Source organism: Gallus gallus, chromosome 4 (assembly GCF_016699485.2).
Source record: "Gallus gallus isolate bGalGal1 chromosome 4, bGalGal1.mat.broiler.GRCg7b, whole genome shotgun sequence".
Lineage (NCBI taxonomy): Eukaryota > Metazoa > Chordata > Aves > Galliformes > Phasianidae > Gallus > Gallus gallus.
The window spans coordinates 39,696,887-39,723,552 of NC_052535.1; the positions used below are offsets into that span (position 1 = coordinate 39,696,887).

General features: G+C 38.7%; 1 protein-coding gene across 21 annotated transcripts in view; it reads right to left on the reverse strand.

Moving 5' to 3' along the window:
- The window catches only part of TENM3 (teneurin transmembrane protein 3), a 1,287,844-nt gene that overhangs the window by 69,842 nt on the left and 1,191,336 nt on the right, over positions 1–26,666 (reverse strand). For all 21 annotated transcript variants that reach the window (XM_046940097.1, XM_046940098.1, XM_046940100.1 and 18 more), the window contains 7 exons: positions 25,899–26,021; positions 18,260–18,474; positions 11,898–12,108; positions 10,951–11,052; positions 10,595–10,789; positions 9,004–9,204; positions 5,892–6,077 (listed from right to left, as the gene is read on the reverse strand). In XM_046940097.1, the coding sequence (XP_046796053.1) occupies positions 5,892–6,077; positions 9,004–9,204; positions 10,595–10,789; positions 10,951–11,052; positions 11,898–12,108; positions 18,260–18,474; positions 25,899–26,021 (1,233 nt within the window). The remainder of the gene's footprint in view (positions 1–5,891; positions 6,078–9,003; positions 9,205–10,594; positions 10,790–10,950; positions 11,053–11,897; positions 12,109–18,259; positions 18,475–25,898; positions 26,022–26,666) is intronic.

Sequence of the window (26,666 nt, forward strand, 5' to 3'; positions counted from 1 at the left end):
TCAAAATCCTAAAATCTCAAAACAATACTAACACTTCTGAAGAATTCTTGGCACAAATCATTAAAATGTACCTTAATGACACAAGCATTAAAACACTATGAAATGTGAATTTACTTGGTAACTTAAACTCCATAGAAAAGTGAAACACGTTTGTCAAATTAGCACCAGCATTGAGATGATGATGGTCATCGTAATGTATTACGCTTTCTCTCTAAGCTGAAATAATTGGGGAAGATCAATGAAGCCCTCAAAATGGTCGATGATTTTGTTTGTGAAGCTCATACTGCAGAAATATACAGTGTAATGATATTTAGTTATATCAAGTCTTCCCTGAGCACTCCCTTTAAAAAAACAGGAGGAATACATTTGTCTCGACTTGCTCTCTCACCTCATAAAGGGATAAAGTGTCATTTCCCTGTAGTCATATTTGAAACTGTAATATAAGGAGCCCTAAGCTAAACACAGGCTGAAGAAAGCAGGTGCAGATCATATAGCTTAGAGAAGGAGATTACTTCTTAAAGTAAGCATTCCTCAACACTACCAGCACCTCTGAGCTTATGCTGCTGTGGCCACATAGCAAACCAGCATGCAAATGACATCATATTTGCTCATACTCAGGAAACCATTTTTACCAGTAGCCAGGGCAGAGGCTGTACTCATGGGAGTGCCTTTAACAGGGCCATGCTATAGATTTTTTTTTTTTTTAAATTCTGAAAATCTAAATCAGATGACTTCCATGGTTTCCCAGTTAAGCTAGCTGAAACTAGAAAACTCCTGCTGAAGAAAATCTGCAAATGCAAACAAATTATGAGTTGTACACTTCTATATTGGACCATCACTGGATGTGAATTTCAGTTCTGTGTACCAGGTAAAGTAGCACCACACAGCACTCAAAAGTAACATGAACACCACTACGCTAACTTTAGCCGTCCTGAGGGATTAATATCAGGGCTTAATGACATTAATTCACATTTAGATCACTTATGTTTAACGACATGTTTTCCATGCATACATCTATAAATATTAATTTTGGACTGAAAGATAATCATTCAACATGATAACAATTAAACAGCTGTAACCTGTCTCATGTGTTAAGTAATGGAGCTGCAGGCAAGCTCCATAAACAGATGGTCTTACCCACCCATGCTTAATGTTAAAGACTTTTTAAAAAAGAGGTGTTGACAAATCTGAACAAGAAGGCATAGTTCTAATGCAAATTGGCCAATTTGCAATTTAGATTACTCTAAAGCTGATTTGGTCTATGGTAAAAATTAAGCTGCATTATAAAACTGAGATGTTACACAGCGCATGGGTATATAGCAGATTCCCCACCAACATAATTATTTACTAATTTCATTCAGCTAACAGAGTTTAATGGAAAAGCAGCTGGAAAAGTATTCATATTTATGGGCTTCCTATGACAGTTACTTAATTTACTCGTGGTGCATGCCAGTTATATCACAAAAAATAATAGACTTTCTGAAATAATACCATTCCAATCTCACACAACCACTATTCAGACAGGAGAGGGTCACCATACTCATTGCAAGCTGGGATAGAAAAGGAACAAAAACATATCTGAGCACAACTGTGTTATGAAAACTTAATTACGGAGCAAGTTTTCATCCAGGCTATCACTTGGGCACCAGCTGTGCATGTGTGGTCTTGATTCACATTGAGATGCAGGCTGAGCTTCGCCAAATGATATACAGATGCTGACCTCAGACCCATGAATGTGACTTCCAGACCAAATAAAACAACAGACAGGTGGTTTTCCGTAGCTTTGCAGTAAACTGGTGATTTAACCTGCTCTCACATGGATATGAGAAGTGGTAAAATATTACGATTCTCAGGAGGGAAAGGACATTTAGATGGCCTTAAAATGCTTACTATTTGGAATATATACTGCCAGTGTTTAGATGGATCTTGTATTATGCTAAACAATAGCAGTAATAATTGAGTTTCTGTTTTTCTCATTAATTTCATTACAGCACTGCACAGTTATCTGCTGAACATCTTTGATGTAAATGTTTGGAAGTGTGTGTTCAGAGTAAAGACAAGAACTTACAAGTGTGGTCCACATCAGGTATGGTGTTTATGTCAGAGCTACTCTTTGCCAGAGATGCACAAAGGACCAGTGTGTGTCAGCAACACACACCACGCTTACTGCATAAGTCAAAACAATCTTGGCCACCTTACTACACACATTGCTTCATAAAATAAACAGCTGCTTTACTTGGTCTACTCTGTTCTCTCTCGCAAACCAAACATATATTAAGGGTAAATGCATCCTAATTGCTGTTTCCAGTCTTGTGATACTGGGCCTTAGGGAAATACTGATGCTTAACAATTGTATGCTGAGAGGCAGATGTCAAAATCGTGCCTGAACAGTAAACTCAAACCTTTACATTCATCTATGATTTTGCTTTCCAATGTTCTGAAGCACTGGAATAAAAACAAACGAATAGTCTCTGGAAGTTTACAGCAATTAGAATTTCCTTTGGTCAAATTTCCATTTATGCATCTTAGGAGTAAATATAAAAACCAACGTAACTGAAGAAGCAAGCTAGAGTGTAAAAGATTTCGGAGAAGAATACCACTGAGGACTACTTCCTTTTAATTACAGCAACAGGCTTATACAACCATAGAATCATAGAAACGCTAAGGTTGGAAAAGACCCACAGGATCATCCAGTCCAACCATTCACCCATCACCAATGGTGTTTCCTTCCTTCTTTTTACCCTTTAATAATTAGAGTCAACTGAAAATCAAACATTGGGATAACTGAAAATGAGTCTGGACATTAAGAAATCTATAAAAACTGTGAGTTGTAAAACATTTTTAAATGGCATTCATGCCTCACAAAACAAAACCAAAACCAAACCAAAACAAACAAACAAACAAAAAACAAAGAAAAAAAAACCAAACAAACCCAAGGCCATGTTCTCTTCAGTGAAAATGAATTAAAAACTAATATGATTCATTGCACATCCAGTTAGTGTCTTTGTAATTAACGCTTATGTGCGTACCCCATTCTGTGCAATCAGCTAGAGATATGGTGGGCTTTCCCAAAGACTGAATAAAATGCACTGGCCTTAAAATTTACAACTTCTTAGGAATATTCATTTCCCCAAGAAGTTGTAAATGCAGGCCATTGCATTTCATGTGACTTCCAGCTAACAGCTGCACTGAAGAAAGAAATCCATATTTCTAAAATGCTTCACACTACTATAGGTTCAAATGGTTAACGACTCAGAAACGAGAAAGATGCAGTTATTGTCATTTGGGGCATTTGAAAGCAGAGTGGGAGTCTCTCCTGCACACATACAACTTAGGTAAATATTCCGCTACCAAGTTGAGAGCTGTAAATAACAAAAAAAAGCTTGGGTTACATCAGAGGGTGACATTAAAAAGCTGGTATGCATGGAAATACGTTCTGATGTCCTCTGCATTTTGAAATTTATTGCACAGAAGGAGCTAGTATATAATCTAGGGTAGATGAGAGAAAAGAAAATTGACTCTCCATTTACCAAGCTGAGGAAGCGTTGCTTTTTACTCCACTAAGTTGGAACAGCTCTTGGAAATGAACAATAAAATGACCTGGTTTCTCCATAACACTGGTGTCCTGAAGAAAACAGCTCTAGGAAAAATAAACGTTAACAACAGGCTAGAGCCTGTACCTCATTACTTGTCTTTGAGGCTGTAAGGGCAATATAAACAAATCAAACTATCTTTACAGCAGCAGCCACAAAGTAAACACATATCTGAAGAATAAACAGGTGGGAAGACAGACCTGCTTGGCCTGCACTGAGGAAAAACTAGTTTGTGCCTAATATGTCGGAAAAATTGTTCAAGAGCAGTTCATCCGTGTATAACTGCAACCCTTGAAATGCTGCCAAGGTCAGCGAGACCAAACAGCAGAGCAATCTGCTGAGTAATTGCTCGTTGGCAAGTTAAAGCGGTCAAGGGAAAGGCTTTATCCTCCTTCTAAAGATTTACTTTATTTTATTGTTTAAAAAGTCCTCTCCCCACCTCTCTACTCACTTTGTCAGCATGTTTTCTGGAAGCTCCTTAAAAATGTTAACCACATCAATTCTCCCCAGGGTCCTGCACAGACGCATCTTGGTTCCCCCTCCCTCCTATGTCTGGGCAACCTCATTAGTAAACAAACAAAAAAATCGATTCTGATTTTTTTTTTTATAAACAGCTCACAAATCAATCTTACTACTTCACACCTGACTCCCTTCCACAAAATGAAATCCTACCTCGCCTTTGTGGTGCAGTGATGTACATACCAGCAATACAGCTAGCCCAGCCTTCATTTCCCTGTCCATGAGGCTCACACCACTGCTTCCTGTGAGCACCACGCACAGCACTGCCATCCTGCCCCCCTGGCAGGGTCATAACCTGCAGGGAATGCAGCTCGGGCCTTTCCTCTTGATACTCATGCCCCAGTGATGACTTAGCTAAGCCCACACACTCTGGGTGACACTTCTTCCAAAACACGCACAGAACTTGAATTTCTCCAGCCTCTTTTCAGCTTGTGGCAAAAGCAAACCAGGATGTATTTACATTCATTATCTCTACTGCTATTAGATTTACTGCTCTATCCTGCTACACACATCACCTCTTCTGACTGCTCCATCTCTTTAAACATGAAACTGTTTTTTCTTCTCAGACGCTTTCTGGACTATTTAGATTATCTTCTGATCTCCACATCACTCAGCTTTAATACTTGCCTTTGCCTGACCTTTGGCCACCTTTTCACTGTCATTTCAACTCACCTCTAAGTGCTTATCCTCAGTGCCTCTCACAGGTCAGAGATGTGCCCGTAAATACCTGCAGAGCCACTGTGTTACTCCTGAAACAGCCATAGCTGAGTTCAGTACAAGGCTCACCACACCCTTAAGGATAAATGAGTGTGTTCTTAAAATTAGACCACTGCCAAGCTCTTTGTCTGTGCTTCCTACCTGTTGTCACGCAGTTGTCCTTATGTGTAGTTATGCAGAGACAAGACAGGCCCCTCCTTTTGCATTACAGTCCTGCTGCATCTTGCACAAAGGAAGCCTAGTGCAGAGGGGGATTTTCCAGATCTACCACAATTCAAAACCTAATTTAAAATGATATGCTTTTGGGCAATTCCTCCTCTTTTTCTGTTTTCTTAGTTCCCTTATCTACAAGTGTAATCGCACCCCAGACAGTGGAGAGGATGTATTGCATATGGGACATACACTGTAACACTGAGTAAGAAAAGCTCCATTAATAAAGGCATAGTAATTTCCAAAGGGTTTCATACACTAGAACTAACTTGATTACAGAAGCACAGAAGTTGTAATAAGGACGACTTCTAAGTATGTTGTATGAAACTCCTGTTGTGTTGATATAATTCTAAAATAGAGCATTATGTTGACAAGAAGGTGATTTGGGATAATTAGATCACACGTTGCAAGGTGGCACGTTCTGAGTGTAGGCAAAACTCACTTTTTGGAGTTTCTTTTCCAAATAATAAGAATAATAATTAAAAAACAAACAAAAGGAAGCTTCATTTTTGAAAGTCATTAAGCTATTGCATAAAACCAGAACAACGCAAATCAAAGACTATATTTACAGTTCAAAATAAATGCAACCTTCCCACCAGCAAAAAGGCAGTTCAACGGAAGAGACTGAAAAGGGAATTCATTTCACAGCAAACCAGCTATGAAGACCTGATGAGCCATTATATAACAATTTCCTGTCTTAAAATATCAATTCCTTTACACAGACTGACACGTGCAAATATTCTGTTTGAAGAAAAAAAGCTTCAAAGTTATACACTTCTTATTCAGACACAGCCAGCAGTGCCAGCTCTTTGAATTTTGTACCAAAGACACATTAAAGCATAGCCAGCCTACCAATGGTACAGTGCTCTCCGTTCCACCCCTGGCTACATTCGCACTTCCCATCCTTGCAGGTGCCGTGCTCGGCGCAGCGGGGGTGGCAGGCCCTCTGGTTGCAGGCTGCGCCCGTCCAGCCGTCCTCGCAGCGACACGTCCCGCCCATGCACACACCGTGCGTGCCGCAGTCCACCGAGCAGATCTCTGCATTTGAGAGGGGAGAGGGGGAGAAAGAAGAGGCAGAGAGTGCACACGGGGGTGAGAGGTTATGCATCAATTAGCAGCGCGGCATTTTAATTCGGCGTGTGAAGGGTGAGAAAGGCAAAACCTTTGGTAATTAAATCAAAGGAATTTACTGTGAAAGATATTTTCAGGTAGGACCCAATAGAATGCAGGGTGCAGAGTTTTACCTCCGTGTTAATGCTTACTTAGTTACTCTGATAGACTTAGTGGTGCTGTAGTGTACGCAGCTCATCTGTTAGCTTTAAGTAATGTTCAATTACATTTTTTGTGATCACACACATCTTAAGAGTAGCCTTTCATAACTAAGATCATGTGGCACTTAAAGCTCCTGGAAGTTACAACACACTTGTAGCAACTAAATGTACCGTACACTTAGGTCACTCTATGCCGCAAGTGAGAATCTAGCATTAATGAAAGATCATTTTAACAAGGTTTCCCCTCCCTACCCTGCTCACTGTTTTCTTTCCAAGTAAAAATGTGCCATTTCTGACACATTTTTTCATTATAGAGTCAGCCTTACTGAGACAAATTAGTACTATTCTGACATACTGACACATCTGTTAAATATAAAAGATGATTCTCTTTTACTTTCAGTAAATTTGTATCAGTGACAGCTATGAACAGTCTGGTTTAAATAATAGATTGTTAAAAAAATAAATCAACATACAGCAATTTAACTTGTCATTTACGTATGGTAACAGGATCTTGTAACTGATAGAATAATTGAAAAATATGTTAAGAGCCACAGGTAGACAGAGGCCAAACAACACATGTTAAGTCTCAGCTAATACAAGATGATAATTTAGACTGCTGGATTTTGCATTTACAGTTATAGTTCATTTAGTCAGACTCCAAAAAAACTTTACTTCTGCTAAGCAGACAACAGAATAAAAAGAGAAGCTATAATGTAGCCTGAGGGACTTCTTCAGTTCCTTGGCATTGAGCTGCTTGTAACCACACACTGCTTCATAAGAGCACTGTATTTTGGTTTTGTTTTCTTGTAAAAGACAACAAACAGTTTAGCAATAAAAGACTGAAATTATTTTCACCAGCTTTCAGCGCATGAAAGGTTTCCAGTTTTCTATTCAATAGTGGTTTTCTTCCCCAGCAAAGGATAACTCTGTCTTCAAATGCCGTGGAACATTAAACAGAGTATCAAGGAGCTGTGACATTTTCCATAAGAATATTTCTGGAGAGAGACAGCTGCATTTCTCCCTCTTGCTCCTCCCCTCCCCCCCACCCCCCCTTTTTCTTTCCTATACAGCATTTTATATCTACTTTGAATTAAATTTTTGATTAAGAGATCTAAGATGGTTTGATTAATTTTAGAGTCACTAAACGTCAACACAGCTCCAAAAAAGAAAGGGTTATTTCTCTTCAATCTAATCAATTTTTCATTAGAGTGGAGGTGTTTATCAGCTTTTAGCACACTAGCTTTGAGCAAGGTGCGTCAATCTTTGTAATGAACTTATTAATTAGAGTTAATTTAATTGAAGTGGAATTGAAGGGCTAATTAACGGACAAACTGCTGATGAAGATAGAGGAAAGCTCTGCTGATTTCAAACCTATAAACTCCTCTGATGGAAATAACTCATTCCTTTTTTTCTTCTATCAGCTTAACAAAATGTTTATGGGTAAGATCTACTTTTTTAGTGTACCAGTATGAAGGTAATTTTGCACAACTTCAGAAAATAGTCCTTTTACAAAGCTCTTTTGTGAGTTTGACACTTCTGAAATATCTGAGATCAGAAATACTGTATGTATAACAATTACCAGTCGTTCCTTGAAACATAACTAGAAGATGGTGCAGAACTGAATAATCAGAAATAGCACAGAGGATGCCGTGTCAAGAAATAGGGGACCCATGTTTTGTCTGAGAACTACAAAGGGTCTCTCACAAATAGTCATTTTTAGTACAAGAAATGTTCAGGGATTTTTTTGTTCTAAACAGATTTAACAGAAGACATTTTCTCCTCTCTGTCACTTTTTCTTGAATATTTAGTACTTTGTCCTATCATCCTTATATGCATAAAACATTACGGAGTATCACAGATCCTGGTCAGGAAATACATTTGTTTTGAAAAGATGGTTTCTTGTGAAAATGTTATATTTATTCATAAGCTGGCACAGACCCAGCTAGCCCATGTGTTCAGTTTTCATTAACAAAATCAGTTAGATGAACTGTTTAAGACAAATATACGTCTCACAGTTAGAGATTTAGTCTCTTGATACGAGACTAACAAGCAACATTCAAAAAACTTGTATTTGTTAAGAGACTGCTGTTATACTTTATAAATATTTAGATAATGCTCTCTAACGGTAACTCCAGCCATTTTCTCCTGTTGCTTCTAAGCTCAGATTATAGTTATAATAAGCCCAGTTTCAGACTTCAAGAAGCTCCTTCTACTTCTTCACCTCTACCAGCTCCTTCTGCCCTAGCAGTCTGTGCCTCTCCTCAAAAGCTGTTAAGAATTCATTCTTGCATTTACATTGCCTTCAAAGTGGAATGTCTGATTTTGAGAAAAAAAAATGTCTTCAATTAGCTAGAGATTTTAAACATGGGACTCTCTCTAATTTCACTGCTATAGTTGCTAACTAGACTTATTAGGTAAGATGACACTTAGATACATATACTGTACAAAAATGCTCTGTACTTGCACATGAACTAACAAATGAAAATGACTAACAGAAAACAAAAGAAATGATTTTCAAATACTTCAAGTTCGTTAGCTATTTTGAACCTTTGAATCAATTCACAGTTCATGCTACAGTCATCTCAAAGGCTTCCATCAGCTTGGCAGGTCAGATGTTAACTCAATAATATCATTGAAACGGCGCTATCCAAAACACCATCATTGTACAAAACGTAAGTGCTTTTAACGCTTACCATTGGAGCAGTCTGGACCTGTCCAGTTGGGGTCACAGGTGCAGGTACCGCTCTCCTGAAGGTAGGTGCCATGGCCAGAGCACTGGTCAGGGCACAGTGTCTTCAGGATTTCACAGTTGCTGCCCCCCCAGCCCGGGTTGCAGTGGCACTCGCCGTGGATGCACACACCATGGCTGGAACAGGCTGGGTCCAAGCAATCCGCTGCATGGAAAAGAGAAAGATCAGCTCGAAGATGTTGTTTCTAACAACAGTAATCACCACTAGGTGCTCGTGGCACTGCTTAGCTTAATCTGCACTTTAGGACCTTATGAAACGTGCAGCATTGCATTCTTCAAGTAGATTGAAGCTGAGAAATTCTTTCGCCTCATTACAATGAGTGAGGAAAAGGAACAGCAGACCAAAGTAGCTTGGTTTCAGCCTCCCTCCTCTGGCTACAAGGCAAAGAACCCTTTATCTCATTTCTGACTACCAGTCCTAGCCAATTTCCGTTAGGATACATGCAATTTTCTTCATAAAAACATATCATTTCCACACCATTTTCTGGTATCGTGAAATCCATGTGTGGATGTAACCGTCTTCAAGACATTTACAGGCTGTCATTGAGTTAACAGAGAACCTTTAAAGTTTGCTAATTTTTCTGAAGTACAACAAGATTGGCCTCAGGTCTCGGGCTACTGATCTCTATTTTGCCTAATCACAGTGTGACAACAGTTGGATTACTTGCAATGCTTGGTATCAGCTGACCCAATCCAGAGCTACAGAGTTCTGACAGCTGTACAGGACTCTCAACTTGTTTCAGAAATAAATGAGTTGCATACTCTCTATCCTTCTTAATTCACTTTAATGTTCTTTAGATGACGAGATTTAATTTAGCAATTTGACTCAATAAAATGTTACACTTGTAGGGTCAATGGTCTGAAAATTTAATTCCAGGGACTTAATTGCATTACTTTGTACGTGGAGATCAATAAAATCAATTTCATTGAGGAAGAAAATGGCGCTTTTTACTCCCTAAAAAAAAAATAGAATAGAAAATGAACTGCATTTTGCAGCACACCAGAAAGAATATTATTATGCACATCTCTGGAATACAAAAATGACGTGCCATTTTTCACTGTGATGCATTGGAATCAGCACTTTCCACAGTGTGGTTGGTGGAAAAGATGGCTAACAGATGCAATACATTAATGATTTATTCTAGACTCTAAAAATTCAGTCAGTCTTCATGTACTCCAACATCTATTTTTTGGGTGCTTTCTTCTTAGCCAAAGAAAGTAAAAACTGGCAAGTAAAAAGATAAAATGTGTTGGGGGGAATTTTCACATGGATTAAGAATAAGCGAAGTGTAACAATTCTGTAGCAGTACTAGCTCTTCCCAAACTTGATTTTTAGTATTATTAGATGATTTTGGAGGAAAAATTTTGCAACAAACATATCCCAGTGTATACGATTCAATGAAAAACAGACTTTTTTTTCCCCCATTGTTACCAGTGCAAATGATCCAGACTAAGCGACACTGATAGAACAAGACATGCCAGCTGGAAACCTAACCAACAACAGCAGGTGCTGGGGTGAATATTTGCTCCTTTACCTTCTTCACAGTTTTCTCCTTTGTACCCAGAGTTGCAGGCGCATGAGCCCATGATGCAGATGCCGCGGCCCCCGCACTGGGGATCGATGCACTGCGTCGCCGGCACGTCGCACTCGGTGCCCTTCCAGCCACTGTAACAGAGGCAGCGGCCTTTGGAGTACTGCCCGTTGCCGCTGCACAGCACCGGGCAGGCCGCTGTGAAATAAAGCACCATGAAGAAATTCAAATCAAGGTTTTCATCAAAGCTTTATAAACAAGAACATCTATGATGTCGGTCACATGCCGATTTCTTTCCTAATGTATTTGTTTTCACGCTTGCTTAGGCTGACTTGAGGGTAAGGATGGGGCTGATGTACCTCTCGAGCAGTCGGGGCCCAGAAAGCCAGGAAAACAATGGCAGGATCCTGAAACACACTCTCCGTTACCATGGCAATTCCGGGGGCATTCCACCACAGACTCTGCAGGAAAAGAAGCGGGATCACTCACCGGCCCCCAGAACCTGCCAAGCAGCCACTGACTGACAGCACGCCCAGGCTCCCCGTGCAGTGTTTATGGTTGCTTTGTTTGAAGAGCATGCAGAGCTGTTATTTTCTATAGCTATGCCTGTAATATCTCAGGACTTCACGTTCCAGAAGAAAGGCTCAAATTATAATGGTAAAACAATATGAGCTCCATACTCAAAATACAGTTCCGTGCTGCTTAGCAAACACTTCAAGACAGAGTACTACTTTCAGCACAGCTTCACAACAACGTACGTGCCTTGTGCCTTAGACCAACTAATGACAGCATATTTTCTGCACTTCTTTCTGAGTAGAAAAAGAAACACTATGACTGGAAAATCGGTGACAAAAAGGTCGCCAGACTATGGATTTGCTCAGTCTGGAGAAGTTTCTGCGGAACCCTCATTGTGGCCTTCCACTACCTAAAAGGAACTTAAAAATAGGAATGAGACCGACTTTTTACATGGGCCAATAGTGACAGAACAAAGGGGAATGGTTTTAAAGTAAAAAAGGGGAGATTTTAGATTAGATGCGAGGAGGAAATTCTTTACTCAGAGAGCAGTGAGGGCATGGCTGCCCAGAGCTGTGGGTGCCCCATCCCTACAAGTGTCTGAGGTTGTATGAACCCTGGGCAGCCTGAGCTGCTGGGGGGCACACAGCCCATGGCAGGGGCTTGAAACTGGATGATCTTTGAGGTCCTTTCCAACCCAATACACTCTATGATTCTATGATTCCTAAAAACACCCAAAACAAAACACAAGCAGAGCCTAGTTTTTAGTAAGAGCTTTGAAGACAATGCTTACCTATAATAATGGTATTAAACGACACCTGCTCTGCATTTTTCCCATCGTTATAAAAGGCCAGGTGCCAGATGCCAGAATCCAAATACTGGATAAAACCTGCTTCATGAAGGCTGACGGACCTCGTCTGCCGACCCGCTCGCTCCGCCTCCAGCAGTGTGCGCTGCTCCCGCGCGATCAGCCGGCTGCCATCCAGGAGCTCCACAAAGTCGTACTGCAGGGAACAGAAGGGAGTATGACATACAGCAGTGCTCATGCTTACAGCAATGGCTTTTCGGGGACAGGCCAATGTCCATCTCTCACAGCAGGTAGATGAAAACATCAGCTGAAATAAATCTGTGGTCATGACTGTCAACTGACTAATAGGTGAGAGTGAACTTTCAAAGTATGTTACATGCACATGTGTTAATAATATCCAACATCAACCATCTATGTGGCTTTTTATTTATTTTCAGGTTAAGGACTAAATTGTCTGCTCAATCCTGATTTCAGACAGTGTGCAGATGAGCAGGATGAAAAGAAAGAGCTTTACCTCCACTCCCTCTAGTAGAAGCCCAGAAGGGGAAAACGAAAGCATAAAACATTACAACTGGTGAAAATGACAAAGTGACAAAAAATGGAGGATATCAAGTCAATGGAGGGAGAATACTGTTTTGCTAACAACCATCAGTGGGGCTCAGAAAATGTAGTACCTCAGCTGATACAACAAGTAAACTCCTAACATAAGATTTCATGCATCTTTAACTAGTGCTATTAGCACCTGGGAGGTTGCATCTGCTCTGCAATGATTTACGCTGCCTGAGACTCCTAACTTAAAGGATGTATTTTGCATGTTTAGCATAGAAAGACCAATGTGTAGACAACAAAACTAAACATAGAGGAAAGTTAAAGGGCACTGTTGCTTGTGGTGGAGAATCTGCTGGCCCTGCTGTGCCTGCTAAGAGTTTTGCTTTGATACCTGTTTATGGCAGGAGGGAAACTGTTACACAAAGACCTTCAATCTTCCCATGTGTTTGAGACCTCTCAAATGAAATTACATGTCCAGGCCCCTTGAAGTAAAGGCCAGCATACACAATCAGTGATTCACCTGAGCTAGGTGACTGGGTTACAAGGACTTCTACATCCTGACTTATGACCTTCAGAACCTGCTCTCGGGACAAAGGAAAACATGATAGCCTTTGTCACAGGCACAGAGCTTAAGTACTTATGTTCTCATCTCAAAATTGCAGACTTGCAGGTGAAAATTCACCAGCACTGTAAAGATGTTCTTCCACAGTAATCTGAATAACCTCCCAACCATTCAGGATGTGAAAGAAAGGCATAGTTACTAAGCCATGATCAGAACCTGAGACATTTTTCCCAGCTCCATCTGAACAAGCAGAACAGAACATAACTGTGATTAGTATGTGCAGGAGCCAGTACCTCGATGTGCTGTCACTGTGCGCGTTGCGCCACATGAAAATGAATGCAGTCGTTTTGGGAGAGCACCAATTATTCAAAACCAGTCAACATTCTCATTTGTCAGAGAATTAAATATTTATATTATTATGTGTGAGAGAGAAAAACAATTTTGTCTTTTCCTCTCTCCAGACTCAAGAATACTTCTTCTTGCTCAAGCTGTTCACTAATATTTTTTAAAAAAGAGGTAGCCCAGGCAGTTTTAACAAGTCATTTATGGATGTTAGGAGTGACCTTATAATTTGTATGCTGCAGAAGGTCATTTTTAATGGGAAAACTGCAGATAAACCTATGTTTTTGTTACAGGAGCAAGCATTTATACTACTTGATTGACCACAAAGAGTATACTAATGGCTGACAAGCATGGTACAATTAGTAATTTCGTATCTGTAATGTAATAAGGGCATACGTCATTATCAGAACACTGTTTTAGGCTATATTTTAGAAGCTGTACAGAGGGGAGTTTACTCTTCAGTTTATCCCTCAGCAAACAATAATTGATCTTAACTCATTTAAAGGCTGGTAGTTTCGAATATGTATACACACAAACACACGTATGTATGAAGACCAGAGTAACAGAAAGAGACTGAAAAACAATTATCTTTACAAGTAAAAAACATACTAATTTTATTTTCCTCCTATGAGGCTAAACTAATTACTTTTATATTGAGTCTAAATACGCTGATTTGCCCTAGTACTTCATTCAGTTTTTGCTTCAAACCAAAGTCCTTTCTTTTTTTATTCTTAAAGTCTCTTTAAATAAACATATTGATTCCCTGGCTGCAATGAAACTGACATTTTTAGAAAGTGTCACAAAGACTTTCAGGTTCACATTGATTAGGTTTTGAATGGACAGTCACTGTCAATTATTTCTGGTTGATTTATTTATGATTCCCCAGAAAGAGAGAACTATGCATCTCATACTGGTCTGCAACGCACACACAGGCTGTGCTTGAGAGTGATTTAGGTGCTTAAGGAGAATACAGAAACACAACCAAAAATTCTGTCCTGATTACAGCATATCAAAACATTTTCTGCATGTCGTATCCCTATTATTTTGGATTATGGGAATGGATGGTTGGATTTGCTGCAATGTGTTACTGTGTTATCATGAAATAATAAACAGCTGATATGAATGGTTTAGATTTAGCCCACCCTGATCCAAGACAGAGGTGTGAAGACTTACTGAGATCTCTCTCAAGCTCATTTCTCCCATTCTTTCATTACAACTGTTGCAGTGATAGGACAGTTTGCACCAGTGGTTGTACAGCTATGGAAAGAAAGACTCCAGTTTCCTTTTACTGTTTGGTTTAACTGGATACAACGAAGAGGTACACAAATAAGTGATGGGTCTAGGAAGCAGAAGTGGGGAAGAAGGTGACCAATGTCAAATGCAAGGTTTGCGTATAGACAGGAGGCAGATGCTCATACAAAGACCTAAGCTTCAACGAGTGAGCTAAGGAAGACAGATGCATGTGGTTATAGATGCCAGGTATCATAGGAAAATGAGCAAAGAGGGGGACAGCTGGTATGGATGCTTTATGAACGCTGGCAGAGGGCAGGTTCTCAATTATTTAACAAAAGATCCGAAATATGAAACACTGACATTTGCGAAACAGGCAGCAGTTGCATATTTGCATAAATTTTGCTATTAGCACTTGTCACTCAGTGACTAGGAGATAAGGGCAGATAGCATTTAAGAGATGTAAATGCAACGTGATATATATACGGGTGAGACCTTGCTTTACAAAGTCCTCATGGAACAACCCTAGCTTTACACATCTAGTGATGGGCTCTGCGCCAAGTTATATCATTCTGGAATGAGATCATGGAGTTATGGTAGACAGTTCTATAGGTACATCAGTTCTACAATAAAACACATATTAAAAAGAAAAAAACAACAACAAAAAACCAAGCAGCAGACATCACTTAATTACTGTACAAAACCATGGCAGCTCAAAATCTGCTATGATCAGTGCTATTCTCCCAACTCTACAGACTGCAGTGAAACTGGAGGACATTCCCAAAAAGAAAAAGATGATCAGAGGACTGAAACAGCTTTCGTACAAAGAAATGATGAAGCAGGCTCAAAAATTACAGCTCCTTCAGGACATTACAGATTTGCAAATCATGAGTGGCACTGAGAAGAAATCAGTGAGAAAATCTCCACTGTCTCTTCCAGAACACTACTGACTGGGTGTCAGAGTAAAGCTACCAGGCGGCTGTCTCTGAGGGTATTGTGTAAGATGTATAGTCAAGCTGCTAGCTCCTTGATGCAAATGTCACACATGCTAAAAGCTTCCACAGGTTCAAAGGTGATTAGGAAAAAAATATTTCAAAGGCTATAAAACATAAAGACTGCACCTCTGACTCAGGAAGTCATTCAGCCTTAAGGTGCAGGAGGCCAGGACTGTATTCTAGGAAGAATAGCCACAAATCTGTCATCTGCTCTATAGATCTGCTAATGGCCAGTATGGGCTAGATGGGCCTTTGATCAGACCCAGCATGGACATTCCTGTGTTTTTCTAACATGCTCCTATGACCTTTGGAACTGTATAAGCTCCCTTGCCCAAAGGAAGGATGTAGTGAAGCCCAGAATTAGCTGGTAGTCTGCTGCTGATAGCTGTGTCTGGCTTACAAGTGAAGTGTCTTTTTAGTACAAACTGTAAGGACTAGGGAAATAAGAAAATAACAAACTGATTTAAGCTTGTAACCCTCTTGATATTCCATTTCATTAGATGGTGATTAAGGCTTTGCTTTGTTGCAAAAAGGCCTAAACTGCTGAGAAACATTTCACCCTGCCCCCTCCATGTGTATCCATATAGTTAATCTCGGGCCCCTTAACCAGACATGACTGGGGTCAGGCCATATAAACATTCTGATAAAGCCTGCACTCTAGGGAATCTTTAGCAGCCCTGAAGTTCACCAGGGTACTGATAAGTAAGCATGCCTAATTTTTCAAGATATCAAGAGCTAAATAGTTTGTGAAAAATACTCTAGTTATATACTAGACAAATATAGGGCTTTACCTATATCCTGGGAGCAACATATCCAAAATTCACAGAAACTACAGAAGATGTACTGGAAGGATTTGTGTGTGATTCTTTGTATTGAATCATAGATGAACATGGATAAACACTTGTGTACAAGGAATTCGAAGGGAAAGGGGTCTGTGTGACACAGATGATGGGAAATAGACTTGGTTATCTCCTTTTCCAGAGTTTTTGAATATAGGGCACTTCAGTTTCAATCTTTTACAAGGATAACAAATCAAGTAAGGATCATTTCTGATACACATATCTAATTGTATAGCCTTTTGTTCTAAATGCACAGTCCTGATTAGCTTCTTTAGTGTTATTCATCCTTGCCACACGTATTTCCCTAGCTCCTGCTATTATTGTTATCATTAGGACGGCATTTGTATTCCAAACCCTTATGACCAATGGCTGATAATTTTCTGAATCAATTTTCTTTGAGCTAGAATATCTCATGCTAGTTGTCAGCCTAAGGGTAAGCATTCATTTGTGAAGGTTTGAAGAAAATCCATTTAATTATTTTTAAATAAATGTAAGTTCTTTTTCTGCCTTCAATAAACTGTTTGTTGTTTAATGGAAACTAAACCAAAACCAAAGTCTAACGTAGCATTCTGTGGTTTTAGTTGCATGATACTCCTTTGCTGACCCTAACTCCTCTTCCACAGTTCACAACTAAACTTCACATCAACATGAAACAGTATCTGCTAAAAAGCTGATACAATTGGGAATAATTCTGCTTTCTATGTTTTTTAGAATTTATGCCTAAAGAAAATATGGAACAAATTTCAGCAGTATAACATCAGGATTAAAAATAAGGCTCAAATAAAGAAATTAAATCTTATAGTTAGGATTTTAATGTTGTGACTGTGTACATGGCATAATCAGTCAGGCTTCATTCCAACTCTGCCTACAGGCAATCTTATGAAGTTAAAAGAAAAAAAATCAGTAAGATATTACATAATTCCATAAATGGTGTAGAAGTGCATGAGCTCAACTCTCTTTTCAAGTGGAACAATGGTTCAGAGTTAGCACTTGGACTAATATTGAGCTGAAAGAAATCCGAACTTGGAGGGTCTTAAATCTTAAAAATAAAATCTGAATACAATTGATTCTAAAATGCCATTTCAGACAATGCTTCTCCCTTTCTCCTGCCAATCCAGAAGACTATCCATTCTTTTAGGCTTCCACTCTCCTGTAACTATGGATAAAAAGTGTTTCTTTGTTACTAGGCAAGAGCATAATAATATGCAGTAAAAAGTCTCTTCACAAACCCGAGGGGTGAGCAGACTAATCCTTCTGAGGCATGCAAGAGCAAAGTTTTAAGACACTTCAGACACCTAGTGAAAACTGACACTTTTACAACCCCAATCCACTGTATCATCATAGACACACATCACATACTTTTTTGTTTCTCATTCAGTGAGACACCAAGCTGTAAATACTGTAGCATTTTCTTGCAGAATAAACTGAAGCTCCTTTAAAATACTCTTCTCTTCTTGCTTGCAAATTTTTATGAATGTGGCCACTACTAGGCACACATGACCGTACGTATGGCCGAAAGAAGCTGTATTAGTTTGCTGAGGTTTTTAAATATATGTCAACATATCTTTAAAAGTACATATAAATTCTGCATGAAACAACTCCATATCTAAACCATCATCATTGCTCACAGCATTCAGACAGCTCATAAATAAGAATCTTCCCTTCTCCCCAGTGACACATTTCAGATCCCATCACTTGAAGTATTATGTTTTGTACATCACATGAGATCAATATGTAAAAACCCAAAATCAGCAAAATGGAAAAGATACAAAATATCCAAACTCGCAGTTTTCAATAATCTACTCTACTTTTAATGCAAGCAGCTCTCACCTGAGTATGTGAAGGTGGTAAGCCTTTTCGGCCATATACTCCAATCAATGCATCTTTCTGAAGGGATATATTGAATTTTAGAAATTGTGGCTGATCAATGAAGAGTTGTGATCTCCAAAAAATCCCAGGGGGAACTTCTTGTATTGCTCTTCGGCCTATATCGAGTTCTCCAGAATCTATAGTGTTGTTTTCTTGTGCAAATCCCCCTAATTTTCCTGACAGGTAAGAATAATAAGAGAGAAAAAATTAGTATTCTTTTCTTGTTCTCAGTCACCCTTCATATGAACTGTCAAATATTTAGAATCAACTCAGATAAAATGCTCCCTGACAATCTTTCTGAATATAAGTTCCTGGGGAATTCACTGATTCAGAACTAACAAAGCAAAGACAACACAAATATCTACCAAGTAAAAACATTGTAACTTCCCTGAACACAAGCCTTACTGCTTCGGGATCTGTAGTAAATACATACATACATAAATATACATACATATGTATATATTTTTACCAAAGTATTTAAAAACATAGGGTTTTCTAGCATAAAGACTCATTCTAAAAAAAAAGTATAAGGAAAAGGTAAATGAGGTAGACAGATTTTAAGAATAATAGATAAACATAACTAGTCAAGACAGCTAACAGAACCAGTCTTTTCTACCTCAAATATTAGAATCTGTATACAATACTAACAGACCTAGTTCACTATGCTCTGTTTCTTTCTTCTCCCAAAAGTGAAAGGCAATGTTTCATGTTCCATTGTGCCTACATCCTTACACCTTTGATTCCCATAGCACCTTTGTCCCCTGGGCTCCCCGGGCCTTAGCCCCAAGCTTGTTACCACCTTCTCAACTGTGCTGTCTCCTGAATAAAATGTGTAATAACATATCAAAGTCTGGAATTTCCACTGTGTTCTATATTACGAAAATGTGTTTATCTGAAGGTTTAATTATGAGGAATTAGAACAAAGTACTGAAGGGCATTAATGATCTTCCCCTAACAAACATTAATGCAACTATCAGTTAGCCTTAGGAGCCCAGTGACGGTGATTTGGAAATGCCCGGGAGAAGCACAAAAGATCTTATCATGCAAAGGATTCACAATTTCAAATGCTGACACTGAAAAACTAGCCAATGGGTTGTGGCTTATCAAAAAAAGAACGCAAGTTGTAAACTTTACATATCCCCAGCAAACTTTTTTTTTCAAGAAGGTAAGTGAAGATAAGAAATAAATATGCATCTACGTTCCATCTTGGGTACAGAATGATATCATCCTATCTGCCAAACTCTGTGACCTCATAGTGATGCACCATGAAATGAACGGATGGGGCAGAACTGCACAACCCAAGCTGATAACTGCAGGGCGCTGGGCTGCATGCTATGGATAGCACAGGTCTGGAACAACTTGGCTTACCACATATGCAGACCTTAAAATCTGGCAAAGATTATGGCTTAGTTGGGAGAGCATCTTCCCACCTGCAAGATTTGCAGGAAACAGGTGATGCACTTTAGGCTGATGCACTAAAAAGGGCTGGGACGAACTGCCACCACCACCTTTGAAATTTGGGATGGCTTAGTAAGGTATGTATGAAAGCCTGTGTGAGGCTGAAGGACCAGAGCTGTGTCCAGGCACCATCTCCGTGCCCTGTGCTGCACATAGTTGCTCCTGGAAGATGGAGCCAGGGTCAAAGGCTACTACAACCCAATAGAACCAGTGCTATCAGACCTAAACAAAGCTTTGCCTAAGAACTTGTCTATCAACACTTATCAGCTCCAGACTAGGTAATTAAGTAGCTGGCTCATCAAGTTGAGTCTTGTGTGAAAGCAGTATAAAGAAAAACAGAATTGTAGTTACAACCTTACAGCTCACTGGGTTTTTTACCAATTCGTTTTCTTTTTTCATCAGCTAGTCTGTTATAAAGATTGAATGAAATGCATCTGAGTGTGATAAGCACGTTCAAATGATGCTGGCTTGTTTGCGTACAAGTGTTGTAAAGAATTGACAACACTCTGTTGCTGCCCTGTCTTTTATGTTCAAGTTCTACATTATTCATCATTTGAGGAAACAAACTGACACAACCTTTTTGCAAACATTTAGGCTGGAAAAAAAAAACCCAACTAGATTAAAATCTGAAATGCCAGGTGAGGTCACAGATTGATCCTCTCCACTTTCTGCACATCCAAGATGAACACAGGCTGCTTCTGAATTAAGCATACCCAGAAGCACTACTTAGAGGCCTGGAGTGGGGGCTCATATCACCACCACAGCTATACCACAATACCCTCGTAGTCAGTGAAAACATCTCACTTACAGGAGCACCATATTGATCAGTATTCCGCTTTCAAGAGACAGTGAAATATCTGATCTTGGAAGAAACATTTTTTTTTTACTCTCTTCAGGATGAGGCCGATGCTTTTCTAACTTTGGAGTAAACCTTCTGCAATATTTATACTTTAATCTAGAAGATAGGTCTATACTCACGAGAGCTGCTCTGAAAGTAATGTCTGCTATTTTAGTATGCTGGCAAATGACATCAGAGGCGGATGTTGGTGGGAGGGCAGTAGAGGTTGCACCTTTCCCACCAATATCCTATTACATGTTGTTGCCGTGTGACGGATGGCGGCAGAGGGGCAGTCTGATGAAACAGTGTCTGACATGAAAGTGTGGATGGAGCAAAGGTATGTCACTAAATTCCTCCATGAGGAAAAACTTGAAATCATCAGCATTCATTGATGCTTTCTGAATGCTTATGGAGACCAAGCAGCAGACATGAGCACAGTGAGGCAGTAAGGGGGTATGTTTTAGCAGCGGTGACAGCAACAGTAGGTCACCTCTACTGGTGCAGATTTTTACAAGAACATCATGCAGGCTCTTCCTCAACTCTGGCAAAAATGCAGAGAGACCAGTGGTTACTATGTTGAAAAACAGTGTTTTGTAGTTGAGAATTGGCACTATCAAATAGTCTTCTGACTTCCATCTATTTGGGTCGATGAAAGACAGACTGCATGGGCAACATTTTTCTAGCAACGACTCCATCACAGCAGCTGTGAAACAGTGGTCACCTCAGCTGGTGCAGATTCTTATACGCACAGCACGCAAGCAAGCTTTTCTTCATTGCTAGTGAAAATGCATAGCTAATGGTGGTGACTATATTGAAAAATAGTGTTTTGTAGTTGAGAATTTGCTCTATCAAGTAGTGATACTGTGCTCTTTGTATCTGTTGCAGTTTCCATGGAAATAGATAGGGGGCATTACTTTCGGAGCAAGCTACGTATTATTGCAATTTACTTAAATGTTTCTTACCACTTTCTTCAAATAGATGCACATTTTGTTGTATAAATTCACACAGATGCCTGGTAATCACTAAGCAATAAGCACTTGTTTGCAGTATTGATCTGTGACTTCCACTGTTTGTATATTGGAAATGAAAAACAACTACCTCTTGCTACTGAAAAGATGAACTAGATAGCTTGAACAGGTGTGCTTTTTCAACACACACATTTTGGCCAATATGTTCAAAATGCTTATCACTGGGCTTCAGCAATTATCCGTAGTAGGTAATGATCTTATCAGCCCCCATTTTCTTCACCAAGACCAAGGTACTTTCACCCTGTTCCCATATACCTGTTTAACATCACACTGCCTCTCAAAATCATCACTAGCTTTCTGTCCTCCTAAGAAGAGGGCATTAAATAGTCCTTTTCCCTTCTGGGAAACAGGCACAAGAAAATGTCAGTAGTTTCAACATTTCCTTTTCACGTACTAAAGTAGTAAAAGTTCTTACACAGACCTTTAAATCCAAAGCTTTAAATCCAAATATGAAATGTCACATTCATTCACACGATTCCATAATGACATAATACCCCAAACATGAAATCCATTTTTAAAGTAGCTTTCCTCTTGAATACTTTCTCTTTCACTATACTTCTTCTCTACCTCCAAAACCTCTTTCCCAACACCTCTCCAAAAGATAATACAACAAATACCCTAAGTATTTATAGGTAAATAATATTTACATCAAAATTATTTAAAAAATAATTTGCTGTACCACATACTTATGAAGTATGCATCATTATATTAAATATTCACAATATAGACAATCCAGTATAATAGTTAATTAATAGATAAAATATTTGTTATATGTATTATCTGTAGATTCTGTTCTTACTGTGTGATGTCAGACTGGACAAAATCTTAATCTAAACAAATATTTGAAGCAATAAGCAAAATTCAGTTTATGTACAAGAAAAATAGTTCACAAATATCACAAAAATTACATGAAGCCAAACCCTCCCTCCTTATTTGCAAACACTCTATAGATTGGTGCAAGATATTCTATAAGGAACTGAGCATCGATATCACAGAATAAAAATGAGTGCATAATCAAAACATGAAAAAGATGAACAACAAGTGCTTTACAGTGCCACACATAATATCATTCTCTATCCTTCACAGGCAGCATTAATTAAAAGATGAGGTTGCAAGGCTGGATTTACAATCAATAGCATATTCACCTACTCCACTGAATAACCTCATATTTAGAGTTTTTTTTTTTCCCATGAGACACTGCTATATAACCTGCAAAAACTACTTCAACAAATGAAACCAAAATCCTCCATTAGAACATACAATTTTAGAAAAAAAATGAATATAACAATTAGAAGTTCTACACATTTAATTAACGTTCTGTACTATAAATAAAAAGAACCCTCAATATCTATTGGTTGCAGCAAGTATAATGTATTTCAATGAGTATAGTCTCAAAACTGTGTTGAATTAAGCTAGTAGAAATGCTGTTTTCCCCATACATCCTTTTTCTCCCTTGCATTTAAAAAACAACAACAACAACAACAAAAAACAATCCAAAAATTAAGCATATATTATAAAGTATTTCTGAATTGCACATTGATTTTATAGGATGTAAAAAAATAAACAAAGCTAGTGATGTATGAGATGTTAGCATGTGTTAGAATACAGTGTTTAAACAAATTTTCAGTTCTGTGTTTCTTAACCTTTCTTTTCTGCTGCCTGGTTATAAAGTACACTCAGTACACTGAGGTACCTCAAGTAACTGCTGGGATATGATTAAGCATGGCTAAAAAAGTACTTTGGAGAACCTGAACTGAAGTGCCCTATAAAATTCATCTTATTCATAGAAAATACATATTCTTATGATACCTTATGCAGCCCCGAATCATGCCTGCCTAGATAAGCAAGAGATACATTGGCAGCAGTTTACTATTTGAACAGAGGAAAGCACAGGGAAAGAAAAACAAACAAACAAAAACAACAACAAAAAAACCCCCACCACCTAAAAAACAATCCACAAAAGCAATAAACAAAAAAGAGAAGGCTTGTTCAGAGATTCAAGCTTCATTTAACAAATTATTTGCATCCAAGGATGATTTCACATGCTTTTGCTGTCACTTTATGACTAGCTATTTCTAGGCAAACCACAGCTGAATTTTCTCCAGAGGTCAGAATAATGCAATTTAAAGTTTAAGCTTTACTAATTCATCACACGAAGTATCTGTACTTCTGAATGGCAAATAACTATCTAGGATCCAAGCCACTCATCCGAGGACTACAATTTCCTGACCAAAGCTAGCACTTTTTTGGAGTATTCCAAATTCAGATGAGACTCATGAAAAATGAATGGTCCCCAAAACAAAGAAAATTTCCCCCCTCTGAATTGGAATATCAGTTATAACTGGAGGGGGGAGATAAAGAGTTGGGAAGTACTGAAAGCTGTACAGCTGCCAAGGTATCAAAATCAAGGCTTTAGCTTCCTTACAATTTTTAGTAACTAGTATGATAGTATGAGGGCTCCCTCCTTAAATTTCTTATCTAGTCATCACCACACCTTCTACTTATCTTTCTTTTTGTGGTTTAAGGTGTGTATTCTCTGGTTCAGCTGTTGCTTAGTATTGACGTATGTTGATAAATGACCACTTACTATATTCTGCAGAGGATAGCATTTTAGCAGCAGATGAAATTAACCCCATTCTTGGACAGTATTTAAGGACACAAGGAAGGAAAAAATATATTTGATATATTTGTTATTTTCTTCTATTTCTGAGGCAAAGTATAACAGGCTTTAATTTGTAAAATATATATATATATAAATGGGGAAAAACAATTAACATTTAAAAAACATTCAACAAATTATTTTACAAAAGAAAAATGCATGGGTTCCTCAGAGCTGAAGACAAGAGAATGATGAACTGCCACATCAGCATCAATATTCATTAACCGTACAGCACCTTTTTGTTATTCATTCAAAACAAGTAAGAACACAGAAAGAGATAATGAATATCCAAGTACAAGAAAAAGGCAGTAGGGTAAAGGAAATGAAAAGTCCTACTAAAGAATTTTCATGTGCTTAAAAAGATGACAGAAAGAATGATCCAAGCTGTATTATTTCTATAACTTGGAGCTGTGATAACTTGAAAAATTTTCAAGATGTCAAGTGCTGGCAGATGCTTCCTCCTCCTCAGTGGTAAGGAGGTCAGCTCTACCTTGTGAAAGGGAAAATGGATTTTTCTGTAATGAAGCAAATACCGCATTCATCAACCATTTAAATCAAGTTTTCCATTCAAAAACTATTGATTTTAAAGCCTCTGTTAGCCAAAAGTGCATAGGCTCTTAAATGTTTTGAGAATCTTAAAGGGCAACATGGAAAAAGGTCGATAAGAAATAATCCCTTTATGTGGGTTGTATTTTAAAAGCTCCTACAACAAAATTAGTAAAGTTTTTTTTATTTTATTTTATATATTGGCTAGATGATTCAGGCTCAGTATTATATGTTAGACATTTTGAGAAAACACATGAACATATCAGAAGTGACCTACTATATTTCAGAGAGAAATAAAAAAAAAGAAAAAACCCTCATCGGCTACAGAAAGAAAAGAACAAGTAGTATTTAACAGCAAGGTCATCGTGAAATAGGAAGCTCCTTGGTCACAAGTTACCTCCTTTACACAACTAATAGAGAAGCTTTGAAAATATACAAACTCCCCTGCAGAGCCTCTTGTGGTGCCCAGCCTTCAGAAAAGGGTTGATTATGTTCCTCTGTCACAGACAAGGTTTAGTTTTTCTGAAAACCATCCAGAGTTCACTGAGATTCACAAAGATGGCATCAGGGCCCGCCTATGAAACAGTGTGTCCTGTCACATCGGGGACCCTGGCTTTGCTGTGGCCATTTCTGCAGCCTGGGTCCCAGGAGGGAGGATGGTCCCTGCCAGTCTCAGCACTATCTCACCTCCCCTGAGGACCCCAAAACGATCATTGGGTTGTTGTAGGCAGTTTTACTTGTGTGGTTGTGATGAGATGTTTTCTGTCCTCATCCAACAGGGCATGTAAATTCCCATGACAAATTTTGGTTGATAACCAGATTTCCTAATTATATCAAGATTACCACCAAGGATTCATTGCTCACTTCACATGTTAGTTTAGGTGTTCTCAGTTGAAATACAACCCTGCTTAGTGTCTGCATGTCTATTTAGAATTACTATTATTTTCAAAGGCTCTGAACTTTAAATAAACAAAGTTTTGGAAGAAAAATGTTAAAAACTGGTGATGTAAAGAAAACAATAAGAAAGAAAATACTTTCAGAGAAGAAAAGAAATGGGAGCATTTCACTTACCATTTTCTCCAGCAGGTACTGTTACAGGATGTGTTGGCACAGTATCAGAATTCACTTTCCCATTCTCAAAAGTATCATTTTCAGTTTGCTGCAGCTGCCAGTTGAGGCCAAACAGATGCATTGCTGGTGGTAAAGGATACAGTTTATTTGATGCTCTTAACCACAAAGACAAATTGCACAAATAATGGCTTTCCACGCTCTGCAGCGGAAAAGTCATACATTAAAAAAATTAAATTACAGGAACAAGCATTCACAGAATAATAGTTCAACTTAGCAATGGCACTAAGCAATTACTACCACTGTCCTTTAATGATACAGTGCTTTCAGTGAATGCAGTTGACAAAAAGCTCACCATTCTCATTTTGAGCCTTTTACCGGTCCCAAATCAATGTTCAAAAGGGTAGGCAGTAATTATGTCCTTTTCTCTTCTTCTTCTTCTTCTTTTTTTTTTTTTTTCTTTTTTTTTCATTTTTGATCATTCTAAAGAGACAAATCATTTAAGCGAGCTTCTAAGTGACCTACTGAAATGATTTCTGCAGCGCACGGATCTGTTCTGGCTAGTCAAAAAGGGAAAACAACATGAGAGGAAGGAAAGTTCTGTGGGTGCTATAGGGCTAACCTAAAACATTAACGCTCCTTTCCATTTTGTCAACAACACTCTTTGTAACCTTAAGCTCTGTGCTCATCCTGTATGCTAGTCTACAGAACAAGGCCAAGATCATTAGCAGATCTGGAGATGCTAGGTACTTAGTTGCTGTGGTAATGAAA